Source organism: Podarcis tiliguerta, assembly GCF_965153285.1.
Source record: "Podarcis tiliguerta genome assembly, chromosome: 4".
Taxonomy (NCBI): Eukaryota; Metazoa; Chordata; class Lepidosauria; order Squamata; family Lacertidae; genus Podarcis; species Podarcis tiliguerta.
The window spans coordinates 50488495-50503263 of record NC_139537.1 but is presented as its reverse complement, the minus strand read 5'-3'; the positions used below and the strand labels follow the sequence as shown (position 1 = coordinate 50503263).

Below are 14769 nucleotides of genomic sequence, written 5' to 3'. Positions count from 1 at the left end.
TAGCCATACCTGTGGCTATGAAGAAACTCTGAGAACTTGCTCATATCTTTAGTTCACTGCATGAGTCAAATCATTTGGAGACTAGAGAAAGTGAAAGTGGGAATAAAAAAGGCAAAATGAATTCAGTATGTTTTCACTTTATTCTGCAACCACATATGTGGTGTGCATTTTACACAGCACAAGCAACATGTGGTTGCTGTGAGAAACCCTTGCACTAGCTCCAACTTTTGTGCTCCAACTGTTGCGAAACCCAACTTGTATCAGCCCCAGCAAGCATGGCCAAGAGCTGTAGTTCAGTAGCACCTGAAAGGCCAAAGGTTCCTCACACCTGCACTAGCTGGTTCTAAATTCCTAGAGACGCTTCCAATAGCTTCCAGATGCAGTAAAGAAAGCAGTCGTGGCAAGAGCAATTGCTCCTCCTGTGGCTCCTCATTGCATTTCATACCTTCTTCCCTCAGTCTGTTCAGTGACCTGCATAGGCCACTGACATGCTCTCCCACCTCATTATTTGTAGAAGGGGGACTGGTGGCATTACCTGTGCATCTCTACTTAAAACAGAGTATGGAGTTGGATGTGGAAGATGGCCAACCAAGGCAGAGCCATCTTCAAACACCCCACAGCTGTTGCAGAGACTGTCATCAAAAATGGGGGGGGGGGGTGTCTCTGCCAGAGGGGGGTGAGCCCAGCAGAGGAACCTTTGTCTCTTGAACACAGAACATTCAGGAGTGAGCAGAAGGTGGACCTTGCAAATTATCATTTTATTATATTGAAATGGAGGTTTACTTGAGAGGATAGGAACTGAAAGGAGGAGTCCTGTCTCTTGACCCCATCCTCTTTCATTTCAGGTGTTCAACCCATCCTCCTGACCCCAGCTTCTGTTTCAAGGTTTTCCATTCTCTTTCCCTTTTTGTGTCATTGTGGCACATAATCTACAAGACAGCCCGGTTTTATCTACTCGGTGTAGGTTTCTCATATTTGTATTCCACTTTAGTTATTGCCCTAGTGCAAGGCAATGGTTATGGTCACGTTGACATGGATGTGCTCATACTTTGTGTAACCTTTTCCTATGTCTCACCCTATGTGCAATGTCAGATTCTGCCACAATGCATTTGTCCATCATGAGGAGCTAAAAATGTAGTTTTTCTGTGCTGCAAGATCATCACTCTTACTGTTGGCATGTGATAACACTTTTCTGGGATTGTTGAGAAGCCCCAGACTACAAGCAGGGCAGGATGTGTTTGCTTCTCCAAACTAGCCTAGAGAATGGTTCTAGGGTAGCCTTTTCCTCAACCTATTATTTTCTAGATGCAGGAATGCTTGTGGTGGTGCTTTTTTGAAAAATAGTAAAAGAATCAAAGCATAATCCTTTACTGATTTTTTCTCTCCATAAATATTCATATTATGTCATTCTCTACTTATAGCCTGGGACTTGTGGTATATAGTTCCTGAGAAGTTGCATTATATGTTCATACTATAGGTATAGACCAGGGGGGTGGGGAACCCTTTTAGCCCAAATGCTACATTTTCTTACAGAGAACCTTCTAGAGGCATAGGCCAGTGGTGCACCAGGTGAGGACCAAAAGTGGATGGGACAGGTGTAAACATACTCGCACATCCCTCTCTATTCTCCATCCAGGCAAACAAGAAGCATAATCAGCGTTCCAGGATACATTCTAGCCAGGTATGCACACTCAAGGAGGTGGCAAAACAGGACTGGTGAAGAAGTGGGGTGGTCTGGGGAGGGTCCCAACCACCAAATAAAGAGAGGCCTGCAGGGCTGCAGTTGGCCCCTGAAAAGCCTCATTTCCTGGTACAGGCTGATTTTAAATTTCAACTATGAGAGATTGTGTCACATATGTTGATCAAGTTACAACGGCCCGGTTGCCTGGAACAAAGATCAGAGCAGAATCGGTTGTATCCGGCATTATTTCTTTATTTATCAACACAAATTTCCTTATAAATAAAACTCTTACAAAGTTGACATCTTAAGTGCCGCAATAGAAAAGTGGAGTACATTGTAACAGGATAAAAAATCCACCAGGGTAAAAAAACAAAACACAGAGTCTTAATATGTTATATTTATAGATTTTAACAGTACATCTTTAGATTTCTTTATCCTCACAATCCGATACAATTGCTCACTGAACTTAAGGACACTGCAGGAGTCCCACTCCACATCTAAATGCAATACAATGTCCACAAAGTACCAATACATGGAAACATAAAAAATAATCAGTTATGTGTGCAGAGGAATAGCACTGATTGTTGCTTGTTATAACAGCATCTATGGATAGGTGAGACTATGAGTCATGCATCATGTGGGTTTAGTTATTACAGCAAGTTGGTTTCAAATCTGATGTATTTCCTGTTTTAAGTCCTGAGATAACTATAAACCCAACAAGTAAGAAAGACACGGGGTGGGGGTGGGGATACAGCACAGTGTTACAAATGCCTTCTCAGACTCAAGTCCCATTGAATTCAATACGAGGAAGTATGAATAAATATTTTTTGCTATGATGGAGTAGATTAAATAAAGACTAGAGTACCATACAAATCAGGATTGAAGGACTTCACACTTTTTAACTTTAAAAGGCACTACATATCAGCATCGTTAGGATTAAATTAAGCATGGGAAACTTGGTTTAGGCGTTATAGTTTCTTGGTCGATAGTGCAACCCTAGTAACACAACAGAAATAAAATCCTGTTGACATACATGCCAGAACACAAGTGAGCCCTTTACACTATGGTTGTCTGAGAATTCCACCAGAAACAGAAGTGGAAGCAGAAATTGCTGCAAGTTGCATGTTTGTTGGTCAGTAACAGAAATGTGAATATGAGTTATGTTTGCTATTGTTCTTTTCCTAATCTGCAAACATTATGTAAATAATTATGTTATTTCCTGAATTGTTTTTGACCTTTTCCTTTCACTGAAATTGATTACATAATCAATTACCTAATTAATTACATTAGTTTTGGCCATAGTGGTTAGCGAGATGAAGATAGGTTTTAGCGAAAGCTGAAATGTAGCCGAATGGGAAAAGCATTGATTTCAATGAACTGAAGACAGGATGGAAATGGCTGACTCCTTACATCCTTACTTTTGACAGGAACATTTCAGGATGCTCCCTTCAGAACTTGTTCATCACATGCAGTGCTGCAGTTAGGCTTCTGCACTTACTTGATTTGAGGAGTGAGGTTATCACCCCTCTGTTATTATCCATTCCAGGTCTCCCAACCACTGCCACAGAGTAGTTTCTGTTAGCAGACCAAGAGGAGCAAGTGTCAGCAAAGGTTGCAAGGTTCTTAGCCAGGGCAATTAGAATAAGATCCACTATTTGACTATTGATCCAAATCCCCCAAAAATGTTTATATAACTGATTTTTTTTACCTTTATCCTCTGTATACTGCATTTTGTTTGTTTTTATTCCTATGGCTGGTAGCTGATGCAAGTAAAGATTCATTCATTCCACTGTTACTTGTTTTGCTGTCTGTTCTGGTGCAATTTTACATAATTAATTCTGATCTTATTATGTTATTCCACACTATTCAGTTCAATGTAAAAGAAATGCCATGTAAATGGGAAAAACAGTGATACAGTATAGATCATTTGTGGACTGAAACAGCAACAACAGTGAACATTGATTGCTGGATTGATTTCTGTTCTGGACAGGGGACAAAAATGCAAACTGGCAATTTCCACTCCTGCTTCTGTTGGAATTACCTGACATCCATAGTCAGAACACGGAGTTATTTCACATATAAGCATATGTAAGCATATACTTGCTTCCCCAGCCATTCATACATTCTAGAAAACATATCAAGCCCCTGTCTCCACATTATATGTGGAAAGGAGGCGTCTACTTGAAAACAGATGGTGCAGGCATGCCAAATTCTCTCTCTCACCCACCCACACACTTACATTCTGACCTTCCAAGGTCACCTAATTTAGTTTCCATTAACTATCAGCAGCAGTTAATACTGCAATACAATCATCGTACACACTTCACTTTAAAAAAGCAACTATTTACACAAAGGCATTTTTGTTTTGTTTTTTACCAAGGCAGTTGGGTGATAATATGCTAGGTAGGTGACCTGTTGCAATGCTGCTTATACACACATCCCCCAAAATCAAACATAAAGCTAAATGAGGGCCTGTACCTAAGCATTGTGCGGACCCCCTTTTGTCCCAGCTCTACTGGTAAATGGAGTTTGTAAACATTTTCTCTACTTCCCACATCAGCTAGCCATCTACTCAGAAGAACAGCCAGATGACACCAGTATAACTGTGCCTTAGGAACTCACATTTCAGTAAAAACAGGTATTCACTGATGGGGCGAAGTACACTGGTGTGTTAACACTGAATAAACAATGCTATGCTACCATTTGGACACTTATAAACAGGATAGTGAACTGTGAAACTGAACTGTACAAACTAATTGAAATAACAGTAGCAATGGATTGCAATAATTGCAGTCACACATTCTCATAAGCATTAGCTTGCTAGACACCTATACAGACCAACTAAATTTGGGCCCACTCTTAATGCGAGTGAAAATGCTTTCATTTCTCACATTGCTATTGGAGAATGCTAGTGAGAGTAGTTATCAGAACAAATCCATCTTGTTCACAAACATTGTGTTCCCATTTCCCCCCAAGTATATATTAATTTTCATCATCCTATAAAAAGGAAACATGTTAGAAAGTAAATATATTCTGAGAAATACTGAAGGCCTGGTCAGTAGTTGCAGTTTGTTTCCCTGGTTGGCAAGGACTAAATGAAGAAATCACAGTAAAAACTACACTAGTTCCCAGAAAGTAATTTAACTAGGGATGTCTCTGCTCATTCTATAAAAAAGTCTTAACTTTTTGAGAGTTGGCTAGTGATTTCCTTGCCCCAAATCAAGTATTTATTGGTGACCCCCTAATTACAATTTGACTTTTTTGATTCTCCAAGACTTAGTTTCTAAGATTTTTTGTACTTTTTATTACAACTAAATTGTAGGTAAGACTTTTTCTTTTTTTAAAAAAACCTTTCTCAAAAGGAGTTTGCTTTATTTGCATTAAAACTGAAATGCACTAATGGTCAGGCAACATGTTTTTAACATACGGCAAACAAAAAACGTAGGTGGCAAATATCTAAATTCTGAAGGAAGGCTGTTCAATATAGTAAGTGCGACCACCATTGAGAGAAATACATTTTACACTTACTCTCCAAAGTATCCACGTGGCTGAAACCCTTTATCTGTTTTGAATACTTGGTATAAACTAATACTGGCTAGACTATATGTGATCTTAATAAGGTCACATAAACAATGAAATACAACACAGAGAAAGCATTGTGTTAAGACTGTGCTCTGTCAGTCACCTAAAGTCAACAACATGGTAACAATATTTGCATGCGTTTGGTTATAGCAAAAATTATTTTCCTGTGAAATGCCATCCTGTCAGTACATTTCGAAACTGCTGTAGTCTGTGTTACTCCGCTGTAACCTATAGCTGTTCAGTAATCCTCACAGTTATTTATGCTTTGCCAACCAACACAGCATCCACAGTGGTAAAGTCTAGCTTTAGGATTGTCTTAGGATGTTTTTTGTATTTAACATACACACTCACACATAAACATATATTACATGTTTGTAAACTTCATTTAAGCACCAGCTTCTCGTCGAAATGAAGTAAACATTTTGGTGGTGAAATCAAGTGTTCTCCATACCTGAGCCTTTGTGCCAATAGCAATACACAAATCTCAAAATCTATGGTGCAAGAACCAGTTGTCAGGTCATGTCTTGGCACAAAGTCTTTCTTATATGGAAGCTAACAGCAAGATGCATAAATTGCAAGTTGCTATTTATGCACCCCCCTCATCTACCCATAATAATGGCTTCTATCCATTATTTTACAGTTATTCTGCTTTCTGTTCTTGGATTAAATGGGAGTCTTTAGTCCTAGAGATACCATCATCATTGGAATAGTTTCCTGAGTCTTGGCTGATCTCTTCCAGCTCTTTCTGGTCTTTAAAGTCAGTCAGATCAACTTCATTTAGAATGCTACTGTCAGCTATGACAACACAATTTTCTGTTGGCTCTTCTGAAGTTAGCAAGTACGAACTGCGCAAATCTTTTCCTTCAATGTTCTGCAGGTGGGAAAGTACACAGAAAGTAATGAGAATTACTGATGTCTACATATAGGGCGCTATAGAAAGCTGTTGTGTTTGGTTAGAATAATGTACTATTAATATTTATTATGGATGTGGATATGGTTGGCATATGAAACACTGAAAAAGATAATAAAACCTCTTCTCTGAAGCATTAAACAGGCAACACCAGTCACTAGAATACAGTCTGAGATCTAGGAACAAGCGATTTAGAACCACGGTACACATTATGTCTAACACATGGCTGTCCACACCAAAGTTTGTACCCACATATTTAGTTTCTGCTTCCCCATCCATAATGGCTACTAACTTGTGCCCTGATGTCACAACATTTGACACCTCCCCGTACCCCTCCAGTCACTGATATGACACAAGTAGAGATGTGGACAATCAGTTAGATGCAGGAAAGTGATACTTAGAATTTTGTAACATCAGTATACAAGTTAAGCTCTCTTAGATGTCCTAGTGGGAGATGGGGAAGTTAACTGTGCAGCTTCTGTTTCTGGTAACAGCTGCTTCTTTCAATGGCACTTTGGGGGAATTTGACAAGAGAGAAGTAGTAGTAAAGAGACACATTGGAGGCAAAAGGAATTAGTACAGGAAAGAGTTGTGCTCAGGCTGCAATACAAGACTGTACACGCTGACTGCTATGTGGTGAAGGATGAATCTGGTTTCAGCTTGTAGCCCATTGACTAAATTGGCAACAGCCATGTGCATTATTACTCAAGTGCTGATTCCTTGGGAAAGCCTTCTGACGTACGAACAGGCAGGGTGCCCACCCGTCAATCACCCAAAGTCACAGTGACAGCAGGTAATAGGCTGTTGCGCTGAGCAAGGCTCTTTGGCAAGCCTTTACAAAGATTGGTGTAGCTGTTCCCAGGGAGCTTAAGATCAGTGCCTATCTGCTGATTGGCAAGAGAGGTTTACTTTCAATCCCTGATGTGCAACTGGAAGTACCCTTTAAGGCTCCCTCAGGAGGTGGTGGACTCTCCTTCCTTGGAGGTTTTTAAGCAGAGGTTGGATGGCCATCTGTCATGGATGCTTTAGCTGAGTTTCTTGCATTACAGGGGGTTGGACTAGATGACCCTTGGGTCCCTTCTAACTCTTAAGATTCTATGATTATGCACTGACAGCCACATTTCCACCTGCCCCTCACCTGATATCACATAAGATTTCAGGTATGAGAGAGGTGGGTATAATTGGGGGGGGGTGTCACCTTGCAGGCAAAACTGGCACCTATGCCAGTAATTAGGCCAATTATTGTTTATTATTTATTATTAACTATTGTTATTATACATTAAACAAAAGAGGAAAAACTAAAATAATGTAAGGAGTCTAAATCCAGGGTAGGGGGTGTTATACAGGATGGACAAGTGCATTAGACAAAATGTCTAAAGTATTTCCCCAAAAAAATCCTATTTGTCAAGAATAATGGGTCTATTTGATGTTTATTCCTATACAAGAAAGAGGTCCACTACATAACAGCAAAGTCCTCAGGCTCAGCATCACTACTCAGAACTTTAGATGAGAAGCAAGTTTTTCAGAGACAACTATGTGAAAAGTTTTTCCATATGATCTGCCTGGAAAGTTTTATCATTGTGTGTTTATGGCTCCAGGCTACTTTAGAAGGAAGGTCGACATGTACATTTAAATAATGAAAACACCTATGGGCTGGAAGTTCTGCACTCATGCTGTAAATACATTATTGAAATGCATTGTGTGATATCCGATGTTATTCATAGAGTAGACCCACTGTAGTCAATAGAGGGGGGAGAGCAAGGCAGCAGGATCCCTGTGCAGTGCTGGTGCTGCAGTGGAACCAATCCGATGCTTCTGCACTGTGCCTGCACCACATTCCTGCTGCCTTGCTCCTCTCTGTCTCAGTAAGGGCAAGTCAACTTTCACATTCGGTGAGATGAGAAAACAGCATAGCCATGCCAGCTGCTATTGGATGTTATAAACAGCAAGATATAATAAAAATGCCATTTCTATACCCACCATTAGATCTATAGGATGTCCCAAGTAATATGTCAGGCAGATGCACTACACAATATATTCAAGGGTAATGCAATATATACACCCCAGTCCAGAGCTCCTTGCATGAAGAGGATCTCAAGGTACACACATGCCATTTTTGAGCCTGCAACAACCTATCTGTTAAGAAGAATACTGGGAATATCTCAGTTCGCGCACACATTCTCTTTCTCTCTCTGTAAATGGCAAATGTATGCTTATTGTAAGCACTGCATACATAATAAGCACCCATGATGTGATTTCTAGAATACTTGTCCTATAATTTTACTACTGCAAATAGCAAAGTAATAAAAGCCATATATACATACCTCTATGATCAGTGGAGGATGGCATGATGGAAAGAAGGCATATTTGATCTGCTTGCGTATATAATATATAACACCACTTAAGACCACTATTGAAACAATAACACCAAGAGTAATTCCAAAGACTTTAAAAATGACTGGATATAAAGATTTTCCTACAAAGAAAAAGAAATTAAAATGAGTTATATATTGAAAAAACTTCTGCAATAACCACTTTCTTAAGCTTATTTTTAAAGCCAGCAACTTAAACTTATGGCACTTGGAAAGTTGTTGTGGCGAGAAAAGATTTTGTGAAGGGGAGAGAGATGGAGATACAGCGCACTTGCTCACTCTTCCCTATACAAAACCTCAAAAATTAAATTGGTTCCAGTAAAAGTAAAAATGGTTTTATGCATGCTTTACATATAAGATACCTTTCCTTGTCAATCTTTCTTTGTAAACATTCCATGTTAAATAAAAAGTACATGCTTTTGGGATATTTTTCATAATTATCCCAATGTGCCAATCTTAGTTTACAATTAACTTCTGTTCAGTTACTTGAACTAAGCTTACAAATTTGTGTTCTGTTCTTCATATAGTTATATACATAATCTGTATTGATAATGTAATAAGGGCAGGGTATAAATCTTACCACTAGTGGTAATAATACCACTAATAATCAAACATGAGCCAAGGTTAATATATTCTAAACCAAATGTTAAAAATTGGTGATGTTGCCTGGACATACAACCAAGAGACTGGATTGTATACATACTCCTGTTTTATGGTTTTATACGGAATTGTTGTTTTTTTGTACAACATAGAATTTCAGAAAAACACATCACTTTAGATTTTTTTTTAAAAATACAAAGCAATGTATCATTTTTTAAAAAATCAAACACTAAAAATAAGTATTTCATACCTTTGGCAGTTTTAGTGCATGTCTCACTGCTAAACTCGCTACTTTTATTATACGCTGGAGCAAATGCTTGTACTTTTAGGCAGTATAAAGTAGAAGAGCTCAAGTCTGGGATTATAAATTGTGAAGATTTATTTTCCAGTTTCTTCTGTACAACAACAACAAAATACATAACAATGTAAACCAGAGCAAGCACTTATTGAAAACAAAGCTTGAAGACTGACATTCTGACTTTGGGTGCAACTATATGGCTGTACTATAGGCTCTGCAAATTCCAGGTATACTGTACTGAGGGTCAAGAAAACATACAGCCCAGGGCTTGGCAACAACTGGCAGGTGCCCGTGGGGCACTGATCCTTAGAACCTTGGTGCCTATGACTACTCCAACCAGTTGCAGCAGGCCTGGTTGTTGTATGTTGCTGAGCTATGCATTCTTTCAATCTCAAACACCTGTAGGATTAGCCAGAGATCAGCTATCTGTGTCAGATGGGTATCCCTCAGTGCATTTGGGACAGTGTGTGTCTAGTATTTCGTATGATGCTGGAGCACTTCACTACATACAGGTACATTTGACATGGAATTAGCTAGCCAGAGACACCATATTCAGCATAAACCTGAAGGGGTTATAGATGGCCTAGAGAAAGAACAGGAGGGCTACATTATGAGTCAATTTTTAAATACCGTATTTTTCGCTCTCTAGGACGCACTTTTCCCCCTCCAAAAATGAAGGGGAAATGTGTGTGCGTCCTATGGAGCGAATGCAGGCTTTGGCGGAAGCCTGGAGAGAGAGAGGCGTCGGTGCGCACCGACACCTCTTGCTCTCCAGGCTCCAGGAAGCTATCCGCAAGCCTTGCGCACCCGGGGGGAGTTCCCCTGGGCGTGCAAGGCTTGCGGGCGGCAGCCTGCAGCGCGCAGCACGGGGCGCCCTTCGGAGGACGCCTCCTGCTTCGCGCAGGTGTCGGCAAGCCTTGCGCACCAGGGGGGGGAATTCCCCCCGGGAGCGCAAGGCTTGCGGGCGGCAACCTGCAGCGCGGAGCACGGGGCACCCTTCGGAGGACGCCTCCTGCTTCGCGCAAGTGTCGGCAAGCCTTGCGCGACCAGGGGAAGTCCCCCTGGGAGCACAAGGCTTGCGGGCAGCAGCCTGCAGCGCGGAGCACAGGGCACCCTTCGGAGGACGCCTCCTGCTTCGCGCAGGTGTCGCCAAGCCTTGCGCGCCCGGGGAAAGTCCCCCGGGAGCGCAAGGCTTGCGGGAGGCAGCCCGCAGCGCGGGGCACGGGGCGCCCTGAAGCAGAGCGCCCCTCGCGCCGGGCAGACATCGGCCAGCCCCACAAGCTTGGGGGACAGCGGGGAGGCGCAGCGCAGCCATCCCACTGTTCCCCGACCTGGTTTTGGGGGGGAAATAAAGGAAAAGTTTAAGTGCGTCCTATGGGACGGAGCGTCCTATGGAACGAAAATACGGTACATGCTTTTATCTATGTTTTTTTTTAAAAAAAAAAAACAAAATACATTACCTTGTCTTGTGGTGAAGAGTCTGCCCAGTACCAACCTTGGTAAATCAACTTCTTATAGTGTTTACTCATCAGATTTTTTTCAGATTCTCCAGGAGAAGTAATGAAAATGTTAAGTGAATTTTCACTGGCATTAATCTTGACACTTGGTGGGCCCAGTTTAGCTTAAAAACAATGTTATACAATGTGTTAAAACATTTGAATTCAACAAAACATGTTGCAATATAATGCTGTCACTAAAGCTCAAGCACAAGGCAAAATCTCTGCTTCAGTAGAATGTAAAATGAATTAACTGATGGAAATTGTGATACTGTGGTATGTTAAGTTGCAACATATACACACACTGTTGTTGTTGTTGTTGTTGCTATTGGTTCTGGGGGCAAGTTATAAATCTAAACACATATTTTTGAGGACATCTGGGAGTTTTAGCAAGCAGCCACCAGGAACTAGTGATAGGTAACTCCAGTTCATTTCAATGGCCCTGGTGCCATTGTGGTACACAAGAGTTGCACAGCAGTAGAGCTTGCTGAACTTTCAAACTGTTGTGAGCTACAAGTTGTGAAGGTCTTAATTTTTTCTAACCATACAAGAAGAAAATGTAACAATGTGATGATGTATAGGCTGCTGTACAAGATTGCAAAAATTAACAAATACATACACAAAAAGCAGCACCTATAAATGATAACGCATATCAGAAGAAGGTGACACTTACTGTCTTCTATAGGCTCAAATTTTAGCATTTTAGACCAAGGTGATTTACTATGGCTATTCATAGCCTGTACTTGGAGATAGTAAATTCCAATGAAGTTGATGGAACGTGATAAATCACAGTATTTGGTTGTAACGTGTTCACATCCAGATACACTACGCCAGTTTTTTGAGATATCATGAGACGTCTGTGCTTCAAAACCACTATAAGAACAACAGAAGGTTGATTAAATAAGTACAATACCTGTATCAGCAGACAGTTCCTAACTGTTGATGTTTACTTGAATGTTAGCTCCACTGAGCCTCATGTGAGCTGCATGGGATTGCAGGGTTAATCAGACTTGGCAGTCAAATTGATCTGACACAATTGACAATTTAATATGTCGTCTTTTCATAGAAGGGACAGCAAGTAACCACCACATACTTCACCCAATCAATGACCTGCTTGAATCCTTTGGTTTGCAGTGTTCCAGCCCATGCAATGGAAGGATAACCCCTCAGAAATATAGCCCATAGCGGTGAACCTTTTTGGCCCATTGGTCCCCTGTGGTGGAGCCCACCTGCCTATCCTCTAGTATCATACTGACATCATGTGCTTGGCAGGTAGGTTGGCCCACATACCTGTGAAAATTGGCCCTTGGGGATGGGGGGAGATACCATCCAAGCAGAATTAAGCTCCTCACACATCAGATAATGGTTTGCAAACTGGTCCAAGCAGATTGCTCATTTTCTCAAGTGCTCCTGCTCAAAGCTTCACAACTTCCTTAAGTTACCTATCAGGCTTGCTTTTTAAGCATAAATTAGATGGAATGTAAAAAGCTAAGACTGAAGACAGGCATGGCAAGGATTCTTACTTGAGAAACTGTACAATGAAGCTCACATTTCCATTGTACATATTATCCCAATGCAAAACGAAGTTTGTATTCAGTGCATGAACCTGGAGCTTTTCAGGTCGAGGCAGACCAGCCCAAGCTATAAAAAGGAGGAAAGAAAAATTTACAAACAATCCATCCAGTTAGGTTCATGAACAATGTTACACGTTAATAGTTTGGAACTCCAATCTTATAAAGAGCCCAGGACCAAAAGGTCATGAAGCTTCTGAAACCAGAACCCCAGGAGTTGCTCAACAAACCATGCCCAGGGCTTCATGGTATTATACAAATAAATGCCACTAGTATTATGCAAGACATGTTGTTTACAAACAAAAAGCAGGGAGAAGGTGCTTGTGAAAGCACAAGAAGCACCCTGCTTGATTCTGACCAGAGAATACCCACTTCAAGGAGATTTATTCCCCACCCACCCCGCCCCGCACACTAGAACAGATTTGAATTGTTAAAATCAATAGAAAATAAATACCTTTTGGTGTCTGTATACAAATGTCTGGACTATTGAAAGAATTGTGATGAACCATATGTACTTTAGCCTTCATGCAGTAAGCAGTCTCTGGCTCAAGGTCTTGAATGGTTTGTCCTGGAAAAATATCCTGGATTTTTTCCTGCAGAAACAGACAGTTGCATGTAACATATTACGATTGTTGATTACTTCCATGGGCAGTTATTTTTATGTGAATCCAGAAAAAAAATCTAAGATACAATAATCTTTTATTGGGTCAACAATAATAATATTGGTATCATTCTTTCAGTAAGACAGATATACAGTATGACATCTATAGCTTGAACGAACAGATTGTATTTTATTATGTATCTGAAGGCAACCCTGTTTAGGGAAGCTTTTTATATTTAATAGACTACTGTATTTTAATATTTTGTTGGAAGCCGCCCAGAGTGGCTGGGGAAACCCAGCCAGATGGGCGGGGTATAAATAATAAATTATATTATTATTATTATTATTATTATTATTATTTGAACATTTTAAAAACATGCTCAATCATTCAATGCCAGTTAAAGGACTTGGGATGTAAAGAGATCCAGCTTAAAACATGTTGGTCTGCCACCTCTGTTTTATTATACTCAGCAAAGTGAATATCTGCTTAGGTCAAATTTTATCCACAACATAAAAATGGCACCATTGTGTGTAAGACAGAGCTTCTTTTTCAGTTTTTCTGTTTCTGCAATGAAATCCAACACTATATTGTATTAAAAAAAATTACTATCAGGAAGATAATCTGTACAACAAAGGCTCATCAGGGCAAAGTGGTCTGAGCATACAACAACTGCAGACTGCCCAACTGCAGACTGTCAATTAGCTTCTTGGTCCAATTTGAAGTTCTGGTTTTGACCTATAAAGCCTTAAACAGTTCAGGATCACAATACCTCGGGGACCACTTCTCTCCATATGAACTGACACAAACCCTGTGATCAGGTATGGAGGGTGGCAATACCCTGCAGTGCCTCCTGGTCTGTGGAACGCTCTCCTCAGGGAGGCTTGCCTGGCGCCTTCATTACATATCTTTAGGCACCAGAAAAAAAAACATTTCCCCCAGGCCTTTGGCTAATTAAACAATCTACAGTATAGCCTTTTAAACTGAGTGTGTGTGTGGGGGGTGTGTGTTATTGTTTCATTTGTTATTATGTTGTGTGTTTTTATACTGTAAACTGCCCTGAGGTATATAAATTTAATAAAGAGTAACAATAATATTGTTTAAACATAACATGCAATAGGATATGCACATAAAATGCTGCATTTGTTATTTCTAGTGTTATTTATTCTATGGAATTCTGTTCATGCATTTTGATATGAGGTTTAATTCCTTGCCAGATGTAAACAGAGTCTAGATCCTGATGGGGAGCTGTTCACATGTCTGGATTGGAGCCTGTAAACTACTTCCTGGCACCTCTAAAGCTGAAAGCAAGCACTAAGCATCTCATGCATTCAGGTTACACAAGTAAGCTGAGATACTGGCAAAGAGCTCTCAACACAAACTGAACCACTACCATACCATTTTGCAGGTTAGCAAAAGCACTATGGAGTTCCATGGGATTTCTAAATAAATGATTATAGGAGTGCAGTTTTAGATGTTTAGCATTTTTGTTCTGGAAGTGAATACATGTAACACATGATTTAAATGTGAAGGAACATTTCTGCAATGAAGGCAAATCTTAAGTGTAGAGAAATTTAGCACCTGAGGATAGGATGAGTTTTTCCAGATAGTTAGCTTGTAGCTTAGAGACAGGTCCCACATTTTTCTTTGCTGGTTTGCT

The 14769-nt window shown here is 40.4% G+C and overlaps 1 protein-coding gene across 1 annotated transcript in view; it reads right to left on the bottom strand.

Annotated features, from left to right (window-relative positions):
* Positions 1 to 1915: 1915 nt before the first annotated feature.
* IFNAR1 (interferon alpha and beta receptor subunit 1) overlaps positions 1916 to 14769 on the bottom strand; it is a 20928-nt gene continuing 8074 nt past the window's right edge. The window contains exons 4-11 of the mRNA XM_083439056.1: positions 14691 to 14767; positions 12965 to 13103; positions 12463 to 12580; positions 11613 to 11812; positions 10904 to 11064; positions 9396 to 9540; positions 8498 to 8649; positions 1916 to 6134 (exon numbers count right to left, since the gene is read on the bottom strand). Of these exons, the coding sequence (XP_083295182.1) occupies positions 5904 to 6134; positions 8498 to 8649; positions 9396 to 9540; positions 10904 to 11064; positions 11613 to 11812; positions 12463 to 12580; positions 12965 to 13103; positions 14691 to 14767 (1223 nt within the window). The 3' untranslated portion in view covers positions 1916 to 5903. The remainder of the gene's footprint in view (positions 6135 to 8497; positions 8650 to 9395; positions 9541 to 10903; positions 11065 to 11612; positions 11813 to 12462; positions 12581 to 12964; positions 13104 to 14690; positions 14768 to 14769) is intronic.